The 23,001-nt window shown below is 43.6% G+C and overlaps 1 protein-coding gene across 1 annotated transcript; it reads left to right on the top strand.

Moving 5' to 3' along the window:
- Positions 1-349: 349 nt before the first annotated feature.
- Positions 350-22,617, top strand: nat8l (N-acetyltransferase 8-like). The gene is made up of 3 exons (XM_076289794.1): positions 350-733; positions 2,154-2,318; positions 22,004-22,617. Exons 1-3 carry the CDS (start codon positions 415-417, stop codon positions 22,369-22,371), a joined length of 852 nt encoding a protein of 283 aa, XP_076145909.1. The 5' UTR covers positions 350-414; the 3' UTR covers positions 22,372-22,617.
- Positions 22,618-23,001: the final 384 nt, after the last annotated feature.

The raw sequence follows: 23,001 nt of genomic DNA, 5'->3' as shown, positions 1-23,001 counted from the left end.
CAACGCACACATGTGTGGAATTTCGCCGGCTGACTATACAGCGGAGCGATTTTTTTAAAAGAGAAAAAAACGGCATAGCCTATGTGAAAGAGAAAGGCACAGAGGGGGGTAAAAAGAGAGACGTCAGGGTGTTTCTCTGTGGGCGCCTCTCCGCCTTTCGCGGTCACGTGGTGTGGAGCACTGGCCAATCTGTAGATTGCAGCATCGAGCCCAACCCCAGAATCTGAATGCGGCCCGCACCGCACATTTATATACGGTTTAAATTTCACCAGCAAGTCTTGGTCGCGAGCAGAGCTCAGGGTTGCAGCAGAGCATCTGCCCTTTCCCCCCTTTCCATAACAACAAAAAAGCATCATCCATCACCCTTTTGTTTATTTTATTTCTCGCTTACCCAGTTTATTTGAGGCCATTTGCATGCATTGTTCGTCTCCTAAAATGGTTTGCGAGACTAAAATAGTTGCGGATGAGCATGATGCCATACCCGGGACCAAAAAAGATTCAATCATTGTTTCCTCCTCACAAATGTGGACTTCCACGCCCGCGCCGGCTACCAGCGCACTGGAGAGCAAGGAGCCGCGGGGAGATGCAGTGTTCATTCGGGAGTTCGAGCGTGCCGACCACGGCGAAGTGAGGCGCATCTTCTGCGAGGGTATCATGGAGCGGATCCCGAATACGGCCTTCAGAGGGCTACGGCACCAGAATCAAACCCAGTTTCTCTACGCGATGCTCACTCGTAAGTCAGACTGCACCTGACTGGTGCTGGTCAGTTTGTAGTGGAAACAGATGTGCCTTATCATTCCGATATCGTGTCATTAAAATATAGCAATAAGGCGTAAAGCCAATGGATTCGGGTTTTTTTGTCGCAACATCTGCATCCATTTAGGCGGTTCGCACAGACGAGCAACCGGTTCGGATGACTGACTGAATTGTCATAGTTGCATTGTGGGGTTAGACCCATCGATGATGCCAACATCATAGCCTACTCCCGTGCAGACAGATTTTGCCGGTAGGCCGTCAGTGTGCGTGTGTGCTTGGCTGTGCCGGTAAGTGCTTGCGTAGACTACCGTCTTGACTCATGCAAGAATGAATGAATATTAGTGTGAGTGTGTGTGTGGGGAGAGGGGGTTGAAACGTGCTCCCTCCCCCATGAGTGTGCGTATGCCTCGAAAAATGAAATTCCTCCCTCTCTCTTATACGTGTCTTTCACTCTCAGAAAAGCGATACACAAAAACTGATAATAGAGACTACTGCACACTGGAAAACAGATCCATATAGTTTCTGAAACCGAGTGAAGACCAGTTCATGCACCCCGGCTTTGTTTGAGTAGATACCCCCCTCCTCATATCATGCACACTAGGCGCTCAATTAACGCCCACGAAGGGTCAGTCGGTACATAATGCGCTACATTATCCTGGTTGGAATCACCAAAGAGCAGATCTTTATCGACCTATTACTTTAATATCGCAACATAATTCAAAAACCTAGGTACCGGTAACTTTAACCATCATGACGCCTCCAGCGAGTTATCCAGACACGTCGCACAGTCCTCCAGCAACTGCCAGGCATGTATCATCAAAGATTAACTAAACGCTTTTAAAACGCTGGCAAACTACAGTCGTGAGGTTGATGTCGCTGAGAATGGTGAGTGATTTTATGGGCTGTGTTTACAATGCACATGCCACATCGTGGTGCAGCGGAGTGCGAATATTGCATGCCATGGTAACCCAAGCAATGCATGCTCCCTTGCGCTCTGACGCGCCCCCGTGTGTATAAAAAGAGTGAAAACGGCTCATGCAGGCAGTAATGGAATCCCATCCCTGCAGGCTGCACTGCTGTCTCACGCTCCAAACTTCATCAGCTCCTATGTCGTAGGCTAAACACAGCGTTTGTCCTCAAATAAACTGCCATATGTGTCTTGTTCTCTAATTATGTTTTCTTTTTCCCACCTCATGAAATGTTCTTACAGGTTTAAATACAACTAGTAAGTGTTTGCCCCTAAAAGTTCCTAAGTGTAGAGGAAGAAGGAAATAACATTATTATAATATATAGATAACATACTGTGTTGTGTGGACAATGCTCTTCCCTCCCCGAAATAAAGGTATGGTTTCTCTTTCCTGACAGGTATCGCTCACTTCTCTCCCTTGTCTCCTCAGTCATGTGCTACATGGTGACCGATTCTCTCGCGCTGACCTGCTGCACCCCGTTCCTCCTGATGGGGGCGCGCTACTACTACAGCCGCAAGGTCATCCTCGGATACCTGGACTGTGCGCTTCACACCGACATGGCGGACATCGAGGCCTACTACATGAAGCCAGCAGGTGAGAGGGGTCGGACGTGAAGGGGGTGATGGTTGTCAACTGGTGTGTGGGGTGGAGAGGTCAGGGGGTGAGAGGGTTAATGCAAAAGTGAATGTTCAGGAGATTATACATGGGGCAACTTTTTCCAGAATATTGCTGGGCAGTGCTCCTGAGTACTGTTGTTTTGGCACATTCCCATTGATATAGGCCCTTCATTATAGGGCAACCTTTTTTGGAGAACTTAAGTCATTAGAAGGCAACTTTTCATAAATGATAATCATCCAAGCAGAAGACATGGAACCAGTTATGCCCAGCAAAATTGCTCTAAAAGTTGCCCCATGTACCTTAAAGGGCAAGGTGGTGATACATGAGGCAACCTTTTGAGCAATGTGGCCACAAGGTCCTTGTGTTTGGATGGGATAATTAGGAAAAATTGCTTACTGGTGATTAAAAGCTCCAGATAAAAGTTGTTGCCTAGAGCCCCAACAACATGCAAAAGTTTTAATGTGTATCATGACCTTTAGACATGAGGATAAGTGGATACCAAACTGTTTATCCAATGATAGCCCCACCACTGTTTCAATAGAACACAATGTGTGCATTTGTAAACCAAGAGGTGAGTATGTAAGTATAGTACATAATGGGGAGTAAGGGGAGGGGATGGCATAAGAATCATTCTGATCTGAGTATTTACCGCAGAGAGTTAAAGCATAGGGTTGCAAAGAGTACCACTAGACATAAGTGTTGGATATGACAGGGATATGAGGTGGAGGTGAGTTCGTGGTAAAAACACCAGCAGTGAAAGGTATAAAAAGGTGCCAGGAGAGAGAGCTGAAAAGTTGAAAGCCAAAAGGGGAGAGGGTGAAAGGTACATGTGAGGAGAGCCAAGACTGAGGGCCAAGTTAGGGCAGGCAGGTGGTCAATGCCTGAAGGTACAGCGGGTGCAAAGGTCAGACGGAAAGACTCAAGGCTGAAAGTGAGACATGGAGAGGGTTTTTGAGTCAGACATGAGGACTCACAAAGGTTGAACTGAAGTTAGTTTGACTACACACTTCATAAAGAGTAAAGGATCAAATACACACAAATAATATATAAACATGTATAAAACATACATTAAAATTCATAAGCTTTTCTGTTTACCTTTATATAATATACACAGATTTCTGAGAAGAACTCTTACAGGGCTCTACACCGGTCGCGTAACTGAAGCGTTCCGTTCGCGACGCGTAAAATCCATTTTACGCAAGACTGGTCTTTTTTTTTTTTAAATGTACACGCCACTATTATGTCTGGTGTAGCTACTTCCATTGATTATAGTGGAAGCTAATTGTTGCAACAGACGCAACGCGAACGGAACACTTCAGTTACACGCCTGGTGTAGCTTCCCTGTTAAGCTTGAATAGGAGAATAACCATTGCCATGGCCACCAATTATGACAACACCAGAGCCTTATAGCTCTGGACAGAGCCATATAAAGGTAGAGTTGCGACAACTCCATTGACGCTAATGTTCCATTTTTTTCCAACAATGTCAGCTAATGGAAGCCTCAAATAGTTCCCGGAAGTAAACAATTAATAACAGCAGTGCAGTTACAGCAGTATAGACTGTTTGTAGCCAACATTTCAGACTCAGATTTACATTCCTTTGCCTCATCCGAATAATAATAATAATAACAGCAATAGTAGGCTATCAATAGCCTAATTATAATAATAAAGGATTTATGTATCGACAATGACTTTTCTGCTGCTCAGTCTTTATCAGTTCCTCATCAAATAAATTAAAAGAGGCTAAAAGCCCAATAAATGTGCCACACGTAATAGCCGAATATAAGATAACCCTTGCCTATCCCATTTCAATTAGGCAGCACTACACCACCACGAACAAGCTGTCATTACGTTTTTGCGTTATAGGCCTACAACTTTTATGACGTGACGTTTCTTGGGCATTTATGGTGCATTCAGGGCACTTCGGAATGACAAGGACCGCCCCTATGGCTACTTTGTTTTTCCGACAGCAAGTGTTCATGTGATTTGCCGTTGGAATGTGTGACAAACACGGATGCCACAACAAAGGTTAAAATATACACTCACTAATCCTAAACAAACAACTGTATTTGCTTAAAATATAGTGTAAGACGCTCGTGAAACAAAGATATGCAGTTTTCAAGTGACAAAAACGGCAAATTCCCAAGTTCACATTAAAACTGTTGGACACGAAAGGCCACATGGACTACAAACGAACTACAACGTGACGACTAAAGCGATGACGAGCCCCTAACTGGGCAACTCTGTTAGCAAAATCTAGCCCCAGTTTCCGACCTCTGACTCACACATTACGTGACGTGAATGACGCAGAATGATGATGTTTTCACTCGGAGAAAGGTTTTTCCGAAGCCTATGAACGCTAGGTTAGCTTCACCATCACGTCAAGTTGTAACGCATGCACAATGCTCATCTAGGCTATGGATTTAAGTGCCTTAAAGGCAGCAAAAGTGGGATATAGTGCAACTGCTTCCCCAAAACAATTCCTCCATAACTGTGTATTTAATCGTTTGATATGTGGATCATTTTCAGTGGACTAAACAAAAGGTTAAGATTTTGTTATCACAAGGCTAGCTGGTTCGTTATATGGCGAAGCATATAGCCAACTTTGTTTGCAGCAGTGAAGCTGAGTTTGTTGTTAACATTGTTGGGAACTGTCAGGGAATTTAACCCCAACATATAGCTACAAGAACCACAACACGTAGTATGGCTTTGCCCACAAACTCTGGTACCAAGAGGAGAGCCTGCTAATGTAAGGAAGAATTCCTCACACCATCAGTCTCTGACTCTGCAGCCCAAAAGCTGTGTCTTTTATTGTACAGATGCACACAGAAAATAGGAAGCAAGACATAGCGACTTCATTGTGACATACTCTTATCTCACCCACACACACACACAGGGTGTGTTCGAAACGGGTAAAGTTGCTGCCTTTTAAGATATCTAACTGGGGAGCAAGGCAGCAAGTGCGGTTCGAAACCGAAAAAACTAATTCTGCTGCCTTTTAAGATATCTTAGAATTCCCAAATAACGGTCATTTTTGAAGGCAGCATCGATGCACACTTCATGCTCCTTCCTACTCATAATCCCTTGCGGCAACGTCTGAAACAGCTGTGAAAGGTAAACAAACATGGCGGATGCAGACATGCCAACCTGCAAAAAGCCATTTCAGTGAGGTACCCCCCCCCCAAAAAAAAACAAAAAAATAAGTAAAAAAATAAGTAAATAAATAAAAAATAAAATAAATATCAATAAAAAATTACTTTAGCCTTCTTAGATACTGAAATAGTGATGAATAGCCTATGTTTGTTAATTAATTGTCTCTACTCAGCACACCAAATAAGGAAGGCCTATTAGAAATTGTGATAATAAAATATGTAGATTTTGGTAGTTTGGTCTTTATGTAGCCTTGGCAAATAGCCAGTAGGCTAGTCTGGAATAATATGCAGATGAAATGACACTTGTTAAACTCACCTCAGCATGTCTTTTGCAATCATTTAACCCGCCAAAGTCACTGTTAGCCTACAAACAGTGCAGCATGCAAGACTATTGTTATTTTGAACTCTTATGAGACAAGGGTACACTTTCGTGTAGTCTGATGTGAAATGGGTCCTTTTTGGGGGGCACTCTGCCTCTGCCATGACGCTCCTGTTCCTACTGAACTGAACATGAAACAGGCCAATCAGGATGCTCTCTGTCTTGAACAGCCACACACGCACTACCTCTCTCTCTCTCCATCCCCGTCGTGTGCGCGCTACACTCAGATGCACACACGATTTGAAGTTTCGGTCTCGTGTGCGCGCTCTTGCTCGCTCGCTCTAGATTCCGGGAGATTTTATCTAATTTGCGGGCATCAGGGAGCCGTTATCAATATGCGGGAGACTCCCGGAACTTCCGGGAGACTTGGGATGTCTGCGGATGACATCGGTAATGGCTGCTGAATTTGTTTAAAATGTCATTTGTGTGACCTTATTTTGCTTAGATTTGTAGATTACAGATTAGAAATAAACTATTTACTATCTGATTATGCCATTGTTGTAACCATTAATAGCGTCTGGTCTGATATATCTGCCGGCCGTAAAACTAATTTATACCGTTAGCCTGCTAGCTTACGTAAGCTAATTTAGTTTAACGTCAGGCCTTTGCTAACGTCATACCGTAGTGTTAACCAAAGATTCTAGAGTGCTACACTCATTTTTAAAAGATGCATTTAATCCAAAGTCATGTCCAAAGATTCTAGAACAGAGCTCTGTTCTAGAATCTTTGGTCATGTCTAGTGAGACAGCTCTCTATGTAGGGAGGGAGGCAGTAGGCAGCTGTCTCCCGTTTCGAACACACCCAAAGACAGGGTGCAGTTCCTGTCTGTCTGGGTGCACACTTGTACTCTTTGTTCTTAGAACTCAGCACAACAATATTTAACTTGAACTCTCTGTTCTTAGAACTCAGCACAACAATATTTCTGCTTACACAAATGGTTACAATGATAATTTAAAATTCAGGGTTCTCAAGTCTCACACAATGGGCGTGAGACACACAATTCAACAGGTTCACACGCTCACACGCCACACCTTGCATTTCTCACGCAGAAATATTAGGCTACTAGGGATGTCAAGGTATCTGCATAATTAGTAGCCTAGAGGAGACGCAGGGATACAAGAGGATTTCTCGCAGGGTTCAGAACTAGCGCACCACTCACCAAACATCAAAAAATAAATAGCCACCGCAAAAAATAGGCTATTCGTTGTATCCAGGTAAAATTCCAAAATAACACATTCCCTCCCTACAACCATGTTATGCTTGTGTGGGGTTACACGTTTAAGATTTCAAAACTGTACCAACATTGTTTTTATTCAGAAATTCAACTGTCGGTCATTTGGTAAACCATTATGGCACTTTACAGGGTGTGTAAATCAAGCCTTTTCACAAGCGTTTGGCCTATCCTACTTTAAGGCAAAATTATTTCTTATCTCTAAACTAAACTGTCGTCATTAAGAAAACATAATGATTGTGTCATTATAGCTTTGTGTAACCCAGACATCAGCAATGTTCATTTTACACGACCAATCACTCTCGTGGCTGCCTGCACTTTCCCTGTCGTCACGGCTGCAACTTTCGCACTCTTTGGGCTTTTTAGCGCCGTGTTCATCAGGTCCCGAGACACCCGTCTGAGCCTCCATGGACCATGTCAACAATGAATAAAAAGTGGCTTATTATTAACGAGTGTTATCAATTTGAGCGAGTATGCTACACATACATTTTTTTCTAAAGATACAGGACTGCTGCAGACAATGACCTGCCAACCACCATAATGTAATAGCAACCCAAGATAATGAACTTGCTGTCCTTATAAAAAAAAAAGTCTCGGCATGCACATGCTTAGTCCAATGGTATAGTGAATAAAGCAATTAGCCTAATAAATAAAATATTTGTCTCACTCAGTACATAGGCTATACATCTCGTAAATTGGTAAACCACAGAATATCCCAGCGTCACGATTATTCCAATCCACGATTATTCCAATCCACGATTCCAATCTATCCCACGTTAATATGAAAAGTTATTTCTACTGACATGCTTCCTGGTGACATAAAAACACAAATGGTTTCTCTTGATAAGGCTGACATAAGAGACAAATGACAAATTCAAGGTCTCAAAAGGTTAAAAGGTTTAATTAGTGAGTGAGTGCCCCCCCCCCCACCCCCAAATCTCACTCCAAGCTGAGCTCAAAACTTGAGAACCCTGGATAATAATAATTTCCTTACAGTAACGTAAACGTTTCTTCAGTTAGGAGCAGTAGCCTACTGTTTTTTTTTTATGTTGCATTAATTTTCATTCGCAAAAGCTAGCCTAATATGCATGAGAACCTATAGAGCTGCACAGTCCCGCCCACAGCCAAAATTCGGTTAGGTGCCGGATGTAAGATTCCCATTCATTTGTCCCATTAACGTTTGGAAAAATCCGTATCTAAAGAGTTTTACAGCATGTCTTAGGCTAACCAGCTACGGCATAACTCATTAGCATACAACATTATTTTGAGTGAAAAAACTACGGAGCCCGGGAGAGCTCACTTTAAGTGATATTTTTTCTGGTCGTGATAATTTGTGAGCACGTTTTCCTTTAATTGAGCCCTCGAATTAATACAACGTGACCCCGTTGAGCTCTAAATTGGCCTAAATTGAGCTCTCGAAATATGTATTTCGTGCTCACATTTAGTAGGCTAATTCCTGGCATTTTCTCACCGCTCGCTGTGCTGTGGTGGCAACTTCGTGTTACCTTGACATGGACCTACAGCTGTCTGTAACAGTTCATATTGGTAATGTGATGATAACCGTAGGCAGCTAATTAAAGACTTTAGGTGGTCATGGTTTATAGCGGACTTCTACTCTTTGTAGCAGGGGCACCTGTGGTGTCAACCGCCAGCTATGGAGACCCATAATGGGGAAATTCTACTAGGCTACAAAGGCTACTCGGGCTCTGTTGTAATGACCGGTTTCCACTATCTCCTGGATTTTTGACTTAACTGTGAGGTCTAGAATCGAAGCACATCACAGCGACAAGCTCCCAAACAATTACAACACGTAGACCTACTGTTGGTACAAATAGGCTACTTTGTAGTAGCCTAATACCCACCCAATACAATAAGGTTCCCTCTAGCGCCCGATGGGCCTCACCATATAACCCACCCGCACACCAATGATGCACACAACGAGGTAAGCTTTGATACGGACTATGAAACGGGAGACATAAACAGTGGCGTTCACGATGCTCAGCTTCTCAGGCTATGTAGCCCAGCTCACACCGTTCGCGATAAACACCACAGCTCTGCACACTTGGACCTCAACAAACACTCAAAACTTCGGCAAACATTCAGCTGGACGATGATGGCAAGGGGCCTGTGCAAACACACACAATCATCTGCTCTCCCACCTACAGCCTAACGGGGCTATCCAGGTGCACTGCAATCAATGAGATTCCCTCTACGTCACTACAAGCGACACACCTCCCGACGTCATTCCCGGGGATACCCCCTTGACACCACACTACGTTTTTGTGCACACCATTTAATTTCTTCAAGCCCACGTTTTAATTATTCGTGGGTGCGTTTTAATAGATCGAGATCTCGAATATACTATATCGTGCTCATGTTTACATGTGTCAAGACAATATTGAGTGCACGTTTTACAAATTGTGGCCACGTTTAAGTAGATCGTGCACACAATGTTCTATAACCATGTTTACAAATTGTGCTCTCGCTTTAATAAATCGTGCCCTCGTTTTAGTAAATCGTGCGCTCGTTTTAGTAAATAGTGCACTCGTTTAATAAATTGTGCCCTCGTTTTACTATGCTTAAATTGAGAGCTCAATTTAGTAAAATGAGCTCACACTATAGTAAAACGAGAGCACAATATAGTAAATTGTACACACGATTTAGTAAACCGAGCGCACAATTTAGTAAAACGAGCGTACGATTTAGTAAAACGAGTGCACAATATAGTTAAACGAGAGCACAATTTAGTTAAACGAGAGCACAATTTAGTAAAACGAGCGCACAATGTAGTAAAACGAGCGCACATTCTCTCAACATGCAAAACATTTTGCGATGACCCCTCTAGGGCTCCGTAAAAAACGAAGAGAAAATCCAAAAAAAGTCAAAGGTACAAGACTGTGTACATATTTTCATTTCCGAGCGAAGGAACTACTCATCCTATAAACCACCGCGCCTCACTGAATAATATAGGCAAAATCGGCGTGATTTATTTTGCCATTTAAACCATTTCCAACCGGCGACAGCACGCAAACCCTTTCCTCCAAACAGTGATTTTTATATAGTGAATGTGCAGATAATAGTTATTTCAGGAGTAATCGTGTAAATAATAGTGTTTTGATATTGAATTTTATATTTATCATCGTGTATTTTATGTCGTGTGTGTGAAAGCGGTTAACGTTTAACGTTAGCAACATGGTGCAGTGCTACCTGACTGTCATCCTATGCTGTCATCACTGCTCAGTCAGGCTGATGCATGGACCGGTGCATGGTCTGCTCTTGGACCACAGTTTATTCAGTTCATTAATTTGCCGTGAAATATTACACAAAATGGTCATTAAATGCACAAAGAAGTATTCCTAGGTTAATGATTGATATGAATCATACAGTATGAAGGCTATAGTAGCCTAGCTAATGTTAACTAGCAGCATTAACGCTACCAACCTCCCTGCTTAACTCACCACAACTTTGTAGGTCTTGTCCCTCATGCTGGCCTTTACAAAACCCACAAGCTGACTCTCGGACACACAACAGTCAATAATGTGACCCGATTTAAAGTGGCTTTCACCCCTTTGGACACTGACTAAAACATAATATATTTCATACCTGTGTTGCAGCATGAAGGCTAATGTTGCATTATGTAATGACATACAATGTCGGAAATGCTAATGGTTAGCCTGTCGGCTACCTGAAATGTTTGAGTGTTTAAACTAACATTTACAGTGGTCTATTTGATAGTGTATTGGCCCTGACTAAGTTCGTGTAATGTATAAACCACAATCCTTGTTGATACAAGTACCAATATTCGGCTACAGTTTGCCTGACGTGACTCGTGGGAGACATCGCGGGAGATATCGCGGAATTTTGTTGGCAATAAATACCGCAGAACTTTCATTCTTACTCATTAAAATGAACATGATGACTGACGAAATAAATTCTTATGATGTAGTTTAAGTAAACCACTGTTGTCATACATTTAACAGGCCTGCATTGTAGCACATAAATTCAATATCAAGTGTTTCCCCTATATGTGTGTCTATCTATTTAGCCAACAGCCGAAAATAACTTTCAGTAGGCTAGCCTACCATTGTTGCAGAAATCACATATAAGAAGGTATCCCTTCGATTTCTGTTCATTTTCGCATATTCCAACATAAGGAAGCAGCATATGACACTCCCGTCAAAATCGTCATGAGGAGATTCCTCCCAAATGGCCCTATCACGTCTTTGAACTTGAGGGCGTGTTTCAGCTCGTGCAGCTCGTGGAAGGCAACTGCAAGATCTGTCTGCAGGCTAAGACTCCCGCGATATTTTAAGGTCATGTGTATGGTGTCACGGTGGTAAGTACCTCCCCGGCTGACAGAAGTCGGATAAAATTTCTAACCAGTAAGCATTGCGTCCATCCCAGTATGCATTGTGTTCAACCTAGCATGCATCACATCAAGTCAGATCTGCCAGAGCCCGTCTACGGAGAGCCTGGCCACTCCGTATTAAGTCCCATTGCAGTTCCACCAGAGTTCCACTGGGGGCAATCGCCATGAGTGCAGAATGAATGGGAGTCAATGGAGCTAGATGGCTAAATTTGTCTCTTTCATCTGATTGTCGTTGACAAATCTCAGATTTGATTGTAGTTTGTATAACTTCAACATGGGTTATAGGTCAAAAGTTAAATGAACGAGTACTTATGTCCTTCTGATTTCTTACAGGTTTGGTCGTTGTTGCCCATAACACGCTAGCATTGTGCTAATGAATGACGTCATTGACACGTTTGAAAGGCTTTTTAGAACAATTAAGTGACTTTAAAAAATATAATACTCAACCAAGTGTATTTTCTTTGCCTCCCCTTTCGAATACAATATTCAAATTACTTAAAAAAAAATTATAACCCGAGAAAAGTGGATTTTGAGGGGTACAGCTCCATTCGCCTTATTCACCCGGCGGCCATTACGAGTCTGAGGGGTACACTTGTCATTACACCTCAGTCCAGCAGATGGTGGTGGTAATGCACTTCGTTTGCAAACTGCTAAAAAACAATTCACTGAAGAAGAAGAACAGGCCAGTGAACCCTTCTTCTTTAATCGGTGAGCTTTTTTCAGCAGTTTGCAAACGGAGTGCATTACCACCACCATCTGCTGGACTGAGGTGTAATGGCAAGTGTACCCCTCAGCCTCGTTATCGCAGCCGGGTGAATAAGGCGAATAGACCTCCATGCATTCTGCACTCGTGGACGAGCGCCCTCATGTGGAACCACAGGAGGAACTGCAACCAGTTCAGAAACCGGAAGTTTTCCGAGAGTGGCAGTTCTCCCCTTATTAGACATTCTCTGGATCTGCACAGATCTGCCTCAAGTCGAACACGCCTAATAATTGTCATATTAACACAGCAGGCACTAGCCCAGTGAAGGATCGTGTAAACCCCATCCCCAGATTCCAGAAACCAGTTTCAAACCAAGCTTGCGCTGATATGATGCATGATCACTGATCAAATTGCTATTTTCTGACAGGATGAGCACAACCATGCAGGTTCTCTGAATCTCAAGCTCTTTAGCCTAGCATCTTAATGCTGTATTCACAGCACGGTGAATGACAAACAGTGACAAAATGCTGTTGTTTATGAGTTCATAGCCTGGTTATTTATCAAGGACTATCACGTTTTATATGTTATTATGATCACGCATCGCATTACCATGGGGTTACTGTGTAGGTAATGCTACGGTTAACACATGCCCACCATTACACTGGAGAGATGTTAGAAAACTTTTAAACTTTTTTTTTATTCTCCCGAGATGCTAGCTACTTAAGGTAGTTCGCTCATTATCTCAGATCAGTGAAGAACTACCAGAGAAAACGTTGGGGAGAAAACTCAGACAAGTTAATGTTAGACTTAGACTAGCTGTGTTACAGTTTCTCGTTGCAAAATTCGCTTGCTTTTGTAGGCTACACGCAGTCTCAAAAACACTGTTTACAGCTCTTGAGTCACGTACTAGGTCATTTTTTTATAACGAGAATTTAGATAGGACTAGGCTACACTTATGGGGTGGGTGCTATTGCGTTTTCTAAAGAATCTCCCGTCTTGGTTTTGTACAGAAACTAATATTAAGTGACACATACGTAAAAGGGAGAAGAAAAGGTCACCTTCCGATATTTAGCAGGCTATGGTCTGGAATTTAATTTAATATTGTTGTAATGGTAGGATAACTACACAGTTTACACAATAATTACACTGTGTTATAAATATTGTATATCAATGCATTTATTGTCTGTCAATTACCCAAAATTGTGGCTCTGTCTCTCATTGAACAGTAGCTTATTTAATGCATTCTAATCCATTGTCAATCACTTCCGGGAACTTTTTGAAGTTTACATGAACCACATGACCTTAACGAATTTTGAACACCCATTGTCGCAACTCTAGCTTTATATGTACCTTTATAAGGCTCAACCACCCTCTGAGAGTGACATCACAATGAATTTGATTATTGCTGCAACAATTCCAAGTGGGTAGCAGCAAAATGTACAAAGCCATACACATTCATGAAACCAATACGAACACAATCAAATAAATCACATTCACAACTCACACGCCATACATACAGCAGCCACATTGGGCCAGGTAAAAATGCCACTAATTATTAGGAGAAATGTGTGGAATGGTTGTGCATGTCTGTGAAGTTGATGAGAGAAGAGCATGTGGGTTTATGATGCTTTTATACAGCCCAAAGCAGACCCATATAAACACCCAAACTTTTATTGTATGTATACTACTAACTATGTACGTATATTCTTACTTTTAGGATACCTCCATTCCAGCTCATAGTAACAGTTAGTGGCTCTACAGTGTGTTCAAGAGGAAATGAGTTGTAATTCCCCTTCAGGCTAAAAATATTACATTTCAACAGCTGCCTAAGCCTAGAGGTTATTTGTCCGGGGGGCATTTGTGTGTGTGTGTGTGTGTGTGTGTGTGTGTTTTATCAGGGCTCTGCAAGGGCCTGTGTTTGTTAAGCCTTTTGCTGATTGATGACCACTGGCAGAGTTTGTCTGACAGAGACACACACATCCATACACACACACTTCCATTAAAGTGTTCACTAGCCCTGTCTGGGTTCAACTACTCAAAGGCCTGTGTTGCCCTTGACTAGCTATGTTTTACTCACACACACACTCACACTCTCTCTCTCTCTCTCTCAAACACACACACATACACACACACACACACTCTCTCACTCACTCACTCACACACCAACAACAGCAAGGAAAGAGAGGTAGATGGAGATATGGATGTGTACATTGTATGAGGGCATTGAGGCTGCAGTATAAAATGTGTGTGTGTGAGTGTGTGTGTTTCTGTCTGTGTGGATTACATTGGGGTGAATTCACTCTGTGTGTGCATGAAGAGCCTTTTTGTGAGTGTGTGTGTAAGAGAGAGAGAAAGAGAGGGGGCAGCTAAAGTATCTGTTTCACAGCTTAGTGAGTCAGTGTGTGATTCAGGGTGAGTGGTCCAGTCAGCTAACGCTTAACACTAATGCTAATAGAGAGAGAGAGTGTGTGTGTGTGTGTGTGTGTGTGTGTGCTAGCCCTGACTGCCCCTAGTTACAAGCGCACAGTTGGATGGATCAATATACTCATTTCCATCGTGTGTGTGTATAGAGTGTTTGCCTCTGTGCATTCAGTGGCTGAGGCAGCTGTCAATCTATAGACCATCTGTTCACTACAGCACAGAGGATGTGTGTGTGTGTGTGATGTGTGTGTGTTTGTGACAGAGAGGGAGAGAGATCTTCCATATAAGAATATGTTAGCCTGTGTGTGTGTGTGGTTAAAAAAAGTGTGTGTGTGTGTGTGTATTTGTGACAGAGGGAGAGAAATCTTCCATATAAGAATGTGTTAGCCTATGTGTGCCTTTGTGTGGTTATATAAAAGTGTGTGTGTGTGTGTGTGTATGTGTATGTGTATAAGAGAGAGAGATCGCGAGAGAGAGAGGGTGTACGTGAGTTTGAGTTTAATTGAGGCTGCACCCCAGGACATCAATGATACCTCCAACCAGTCAATACTGTGAGCTCCATCAGTTCGTCAATAAACAGTCACTGGCCTCATAGCATTTCTCTTCCTCTCTCTCTCTATCTCTCTCTCTCTCTCTCTCTCACACACACACACACACACACAAACCCACACACACACAAACAGTGACACTAATGCACACACACACACACGCACGCACGCACACAAACACACGCACGCACACACACACGCACACACACACACACAGAAAGATTGCAGATCAATGCTGTAAATGTCTCTAATTTAAGCACATATCTATTAATAATTGACAGACTGTAGTCGGTTGGGAGGAATTGACAGGCCAAGGCAAAGAGATAGCGAGGGAAGCATGAAAAAGGTAATTTGATCAAATGGGGTTCAGTAACATCTGCTGTGTCATAGAAATCGATAAACAGAGGGAAGAAAGGAAAAATCTCTACAGGGGCATTTAGTAAGGTCATTTCTTTCAGAGGAAGGGGTTGGGAAGCAAAGTACACTCGACAGAATTTGAGTAGGTTCAGTAACAGTAAAGTGTTCTTGTAAATGTGTGTGTAGCGTGTGCTGAAGACAAGGTGAAACACAGTTTAGCGTATCCCTGTTCTACTTATGCGTCCTGTCGGGGAACTATTTCCAAACTGTGCATGTCTCCTTTTTTTGCCTGCAGCTCAACGGCTACCCCCGTAGTTGTGTTTGCAGGTCACTGTCTACTTAAAGTGAGTAGATACAACTCCTGTACATGGTGTGACATTAGAAAGGTGCGTGTGTATCTGTGAGTGTGAGTGTGTGTGTCTGTGTGTGCGTGTCTGTGTCTGTGTACATGGTGTGACATTAGAAAGGTGTGTGTGTGTATCTGTGTGTGTGTGTGTGTATGCGCGCATTGGAAGATATTTCTGTCTCAGGTAATGGGGAGGATGAGTAAATACTAGGTCAGAAAATGGGGGGATGGTTTGTCTACCCTCATTGTGTGATGCAGCAGCACAAAGGGCTCTCAAGGGGAGTCTCCATCTTTCTCTCTCCATCTCTTTCTCTCATGTTTTTGTGTGTAATCAGCTTCACTTAGCTCTAGCTCTTTTAACACCTCCTTCTACACCAGTGCACTGATACCCATCAAACGGCCTACTCATATAAAGTCAGACTACATAGATTCAACAACACACATACAAACACACACAAAAGTACCAAAAGCAAAGTCATCATCAGTGATACACTGACCCAACACACTCTTCCTAATGCACACACACTCACACACACACGCATGGACACGCAGACACACAAAGGAGGCGGGGGGAAGGGAGGCTGTGTGTCAGGGCCGCTCTCTAATTTAGAGCGGCTCTCTGGTCCCGACAGGTCACGACCTCAACTGCGTCAGCCACTTAATCATACAGGGGGTACTCAGCCCCCGGCCAGGAAGCACACACACACACACACATTTAGGGGAAAAACACACAGGCGGTTATCTGCTTCAGGCTGCTGTTGTGGTCGTGCCTCTGTGTTGAATCACAGAGATGAAAGACTTTTGTCTCTCTGCTGTAAAATTGCCCTCCAACAGAGGCAGGAAGCAAACTAAATGTGTGTGTGTGTAAGAGCATGCTAGTGGTAATAACTGGTAGGCTAGGATAGGACCTCTGTGTTTTGAGTGTTAGTGTGGTTAAAGCAATATTTAACACGTGTGATTGTGTGTGTGTGTGTGTGTGTGTGCATGTGTGCTTGAAAATGATGTGCAAGAGTTGCAGTGCACTCTTTCTCTGCCTCTAAATTAATGGACCACTAAAACCCATGATAGAATGTGTGTGTGTGTGTGAGCACGTAACACTGCAGTCAAAATGTAGGTGGGTATGCCTCCAGAGAATATAAGGGGTGTGTGAGGCATCTTTTACAATCCTAGCACCACCATGTGACTGTATAATGAGCCTGTAGTGTGTGCGTGTGAGAGGACAGCCATGTGTCAATGTGTGTGGGAAATAATGCGTATGTATCTAATGTTTGAATATTTGTGAGATACATCAACACATCATAAGCTATATTTGTTGATGTAAATGTGTATGGAAATGGGTGTGTGTATGCATTTGGAGAGAGCGTGTATGTATTTGCATGTATAATATGTTTTGGGTATGGCTTTGATGTAAATGTGTGTGTGTGTGTAATATGTTTTAGCATTTGTGTTGTGTAAGCATCTTCAGCATTTGTATTGTACAAGTGTGTATGCGCATATATGTGTATGTGTGAAGGGCATATGTGTGTGTGGTTGTGTGCGCCATATGTTTGGCTGTGTGTGTGTCGTAAGTCTGGGCGTGGTTGCAATGATGGAGAGCGTGAAAAGCGCTGACTCGGCAGTTCTGACAGCAGATCTTTACCACCTGCAAGCCCCTTGCTCCCTAGAGAGGGTCAGGGCAGCCCCGCATAAGTGTGTGTGTGTGTGTATGTGACAGAGAAAGACAGACAGACAGACACACACTGCCCACATGCTCTCTGCTCCCTAGGGAGGGTCAATGCAGATATCGCAGCATGCTTTGCACGCCTGTCACTTATTACACGCACTCCCACAGACACATTCACTCATCACATTTCAGGAAAGCACTTGAAGGGAAATCTGATCTGCAGCATCTGATTAAATACCCATCCAATCTGATCTGATCACATATAGCTCATGATGGATAAGCCCCCCCCCACACACACACACTTTCTCTCTCTCTCACACACACACACACAGTTATCTGTAAGATCAAAGTAATGATGGTAAGAGATAAAGAGGAAGTATACACACACACACACACACACACTCTTTCTCTCACAGACACAAACACACACACATAAAATGAGATAAATACTTACACGCTTAAGAGACTGAGTGTGTTAAGGATGATCTTGTTTGGCTTTTAGCCACACACATTAAACACATACACACTCACTCCCTCTCGCACACGCATACACACACACACAGAGAAACTTTCAACCATATGATGATTCACTTTCCCCTTTGGCAGACAAATGAGATGTTGACAATTAGGTGTTCATTTTAGAGAATTAGAAGATCTAATCTCATCATTCTCCTTTTTCTTACATGGAGATTAAAACTAGCCCAGAACAGTGTGTGTGTGTGTGTGTGTGTCTGCACTTGGCGCAGGGTGTCTCCAGACACTTGTCTAGCCTTACCTTCTGTCTCTCCTTGCTGATCTGATGGGTGGCCGGACACACACACACACACACAAACAGCTTTTCAAGCTGTGAAAGCCAGTCAAGCTCCCATCAGAAATTGGCCTTAAAAGAAGCAGGTATATCCTCTGCATCAAGATGACATTCATTCTTAATTACTGCAACATGTATGGGTGGGTGTGGGTGTGTGTGTGTGTGTGCAAATGTTGAGCCTTTTTTAGCAGGTTTACGCTCTCAAGCACCGAACAGGGTTTTCACACGCACACACACAGTCTTAATTTCTTTGGCACAGGTCAGGGGCAAAGACAGATGGAAGTGCGTGTGTGTGAGAGAGTGAGTTAAAGAGTGACAAAGAGAAAGAGAGGGAGAAAGAGAGAGAGAAAGAGAAAGAGAGAGAGAAAGAGACAGAACCTGACATTGGCTGCCCCAGAGAAGGAAGCCATTTGTAGTCATTTACTCTAATAGCCTAGGATCACTGTAGTCAACAGCTACTTCTCTGGAGCCGACCTCTAAGGCAGGAAAGGCAGTGGAGTTTAGGGCACTGAAGTGTAGTAGTAGGAAGACAGTAACAGTTTCAGGATAAGCCATTCTGCACCCTGTGTTCTATCTTATGTGTCATACTTAACATGTAGTAGCCCAAGACACTCCTCACACTTCTGTGAAATTACGGACCAAAAAGAACCTCTCCCACACACACAGACACATGCGCGCACACACATGCACGCACACAGTGAGTCAATGACTCTCAAATCTGCCCTTTAATCAGTGAAATCTGCCACCAAATGCCAACATCACTGGATTACACTCGGCCTCCCGTGTCCTACAACAAAACAAACATTCGCTCCTCTGCATCTCTCACCTCTCCCTTCCTCTCTCACTTGTCCTTTCTCTCGCTCACGCATCCCCCCCCTCTCTCTCCCTCCATCCAGCATGCTGCGATCACAGCACGGTGGTGTGTGTGTGTGTGTGATGTTTGTTTTGTTGCACGTCGTACAGAGCAGGGGGCTTAATCCCCTAATCCCCACAGACACAGGGGTCATAATCTATGGAGCTGCGCTGACGCAATGTGCCTGCGCCACATCGCAGGAGTCACGGCACCACTTTGGGACCTTACGCTCACCCTCTTTTGCCCTTGCTACCCCCCCCCCCACACACACACACACACACACCCCACCCTAAACAGATGGGCCACACAGGAGGCTTTCTCTGATGGATCTCTCTTGGCGTGACCAAAAAGATCCTCGGATATAAATATTTAGCAGTTTTTTTTCTTTTTCATGTATCTCCTTTATATTGTATAAGTCTTTGATGAGAGAGAAAGACAGGAGAGGTGATTTTAAAGACTAGGTTTTGCCTGTAGCTTGTAGATTATAGTAATTCTGCATTATGTTAACCTATAGCCAATCCCTAATTCTTTACATTAAGGGGGATGATAGCTGAGCAGGTTATGCATCTGGCACACCCCCACACTTTTGTTCAGACTAAGGTGCTCAGAGGCCAGCAGTGGTATTGATCCAGCAATTGACTACACTGCGGGGAGCTGACACAGACGTTAGGGATTACAGCTATGTGCCTGTGTGTGTGTGTGTGAGAATGTGAGTGTGTGAGCTGACACAGCTCTTTCATATTGCAGCATGGTGTGTGTGTGTGTGCGTGCCCGCTGTGTGTTCGAGCGACACAGAGCTGACACAGCCGTTTGGGGTTATGCAACAGGCACAAACCAGCTAATTTGTTGCTGTGCTAATGTAACTGTGTGTGTGTGTGTGTGTGTGTGTGTATTGGACAACAGATCATATTTGTATTTACATTCACCTGGCATGCTGACAAAAAAGCTACCAGGGCACCGACACACAAACATAATCGCTTGTGTTCTTCTGTGCTGTAGATGTTCTCTTGAGAATGTTCCTGTCTACAGTATATGATGCAAAGCAGATTCACACTTTTTCATTGTCTGTATTTCTCATCTCTCTCTCTTTCATTCACGTTAGCTCACTGTTAAGAAGTCTTACTATTTCATTACAGCCATTTGAGTAGCACTCATCACTCTCTTTCTCTCCCATAGACACAGACCCACACAATCATTATATTCACGCTGCACACAATGCCAGACATTACCGCAGATTTCCACTGTGACCTCTGTCACCAAGCAGCTATTCCTTATCAGGACTCACACAAAAAAACACCTGCCACATTCTCTCTTTGTTTCTTGATCAAGTGTACACAATGCAGTGCTGACAATCATGTGCATTAGAGTTGCCAAGGCAACCCAGGTGGCTACTTTACACCAGACAGCAAAGGATGTAGTGAGAAAGCCAGGGCACCATCTTTGGCAGAGTGTTACCATGGAAACTGTATTTATAGTTGAGCAATCTAACCAAAGTTTACATGCATAACAGAGCAAGGGAAATTAACATATTAGCCCTTGTCCTTTGAGCTGAAAATATAACAGGATATTTTAATGATCTGATGGCTAACTGTAAATAATTATAAACCTACAAAATCTTACCAACAACTGATATCTACAATAAGAAAGTCTATCATTTGAATTTGAAGGGGGTTACTGGAGCAGTGCTGAATTTAGACTGGGCATAGTGAAGGGGTGATTCTTAGCATAACCATCGTGATTGAGTGTGCAATTGTAATGATAGTGTAATCATATGACTAGACAGGCCTGAATTATGAAGTGAGACTGAGAACAAGTGTATCATCTGAATCAAAAAGAACTGACAGTAGGCATAGGTCCTATCTTTGCATAACCACAAAGAGTGGTTGAGAGTGCAATTATGAAGTTAGTACTACTGCCATGGCATCTGTTAGCATAACCTTTGTGACTAAGTCTAACTGTCATGATAGTTTAAGCATGGTGGTTGTGTGCTTCTCTCGTATTAAAGGGATATTCCACCATTTGGGGAATTACACTCATTTTCCACCTCCACTTGAGTTAAACAGTTGATTTCTCCAGTTCATCCAGCCGTTCTCTGAGTCTGGCGATACCACTTTTAGCTCCAGCCTAGCATAGATCAATGAATTGGATTAGACCATTAGCATCTCGCCTGCTAGCATCACACTTAAAAGTGACTAAGATTTCCAGTAATTTTCCTATTTAAAACTGGTCTCATTTCAAGTTAGAAAGTGTAATAAGACAAACAGAAAAGGAAATGTGGCGATTTTCTAGGCTGATTTGACATGGAACTATACTCTCATTCAGGCATACTCATCCAGTCACTAGATAAATAGATACTTTATTGATCCCCAAGAGGAAATTCAAGCAATTAACCAATTCGTCTACTGCAGCTCAACCTTGTGCTGGAAGTTAGCCTACGGGGACTATTTTCAGGTGCTGCATGATATCATTGTGCTGCTGCGCCCATGGTACGTTCGCAACGTTCCTTGATTATTACGCCGGGATGAGAGTATAGTTCCATCCTTCGATCTATGCTAGGCTGGGGCTAAAAGTGGTATCGCCAGACTCAGAGAACGGCTGGATGAACTGGAGAAAGGTAAAAATCAATTGTTTAACTCAAGGGGAGGAGGTGGAAAATGAGTGTAATTCCCCAAATGGTGGAATATCCCTTTAACTAAAGCAATTAAAGAATATAACTGTATAACCTTTGAAATGATTAGCCTAACCAATGTGATTGACTTGCCTACAATGGTGATAACCGTGGTGTTGACCGTTTTCATGTGCCCCCCGCACCCCCCCCCCCCCTCTGTCCAGGTTCGTGCTTCTGGGTGGCCATGCTGGAGGGCCGCATAGTGGGCATTGTGGCGGCACAAGGCCGCGAGGACGACAACACGGTTGAGCTGCGTCGCATGTCGGTGGACTCGCGTTACCGGGGCAAGGGTATCGCCAAGGCACTGGGCCGGCGTGTGCTGGAGTTTGCCGTGCTCAACAACTACTCGGCTGTCGTTCTGGGCACCACCGCAGTCAAGCTGGCGGCGCACAAGCTGTACGAGTCGCTCGGGTTCCGGCACGCCGGCGAGAGCCAGGACCACACACTCCCCGGCACGCCACGATCCACGCTCCAGAGCCTCTTCTTCCAGATCCGCTACCACCGCTACCGCTTGCAGCTCCACGAAGAGTGAGGTGGAAAGAGAGAGAGAAGAGCGAGCAAGAGATAGCAGAGAGGAGATATAAGACAGAGAGGGGGGAAGGTGAGAAGGAGAGGGGAGGAAAGAGAGAGGAAGGAAAGTAAAAGTCTTCAGGCAATGATTTTTGGCTACCCCTCCACCAGAAACCCTCTTTGGCTTTTTTTCCCCAGATAATCTTTTTATTTTATACTTAAAAAAAAAAAAAACAATAGCATTGTGAGTGTTCAGGCAACAAGCAGTAGTACCTCTGTACATTTAGATCACTTGATGTTATATTTTTTCTTTCTTTTTTTTGTTTTTCTTCTGTAGAACAAATGGGACCCTGTTTCTTTTAATTGCACTTGTGTTTTTCCCCACTCTTCGTCCTTCTGTCATTCGATCCCCCTGCCATTTATCCAAGCTTCACCCTCCATTTGGATCATCAGCATTCCACCAGTTCCAACCATTCATTTCCTCTCTGAACAAAAGCCCTGCACGCGGCCCACCCATCCCGCCCCTATCTGCCTCTGGTGGCCATTTTGTTTTGGTCGGTAGAGAGTGGGCAGACCACCACCACAGACCATCAGACCTCCATCACCAAGGCGACCATTCTTGAGCAAGCCAGGGGTCAGATGTTGGCCCCCG

The sequence above is a fragment of the Alosa pseudoharengus genome, unplaced genomic scaffold, assembly GCF_046254945.1.
Source record: "Alosa pseudoharengus isolate Yale_2024_CS ecotype anadromous, Long Island Sound unplaced genomic scaffold, YU_APseudo_1.1 YU_APseudo_1.1_scf_17, whole genome shotgun sequence".
Lineage (NCBI taxonomy): Eukaryota > Metazoa > Chordata > Actinopteri > Clupeiformes > Clupeidae > Alosa > Alosa pseudoharengus.
This window is presented reverse-complemented; position numbering and strand designations above follow the sequence as displayed.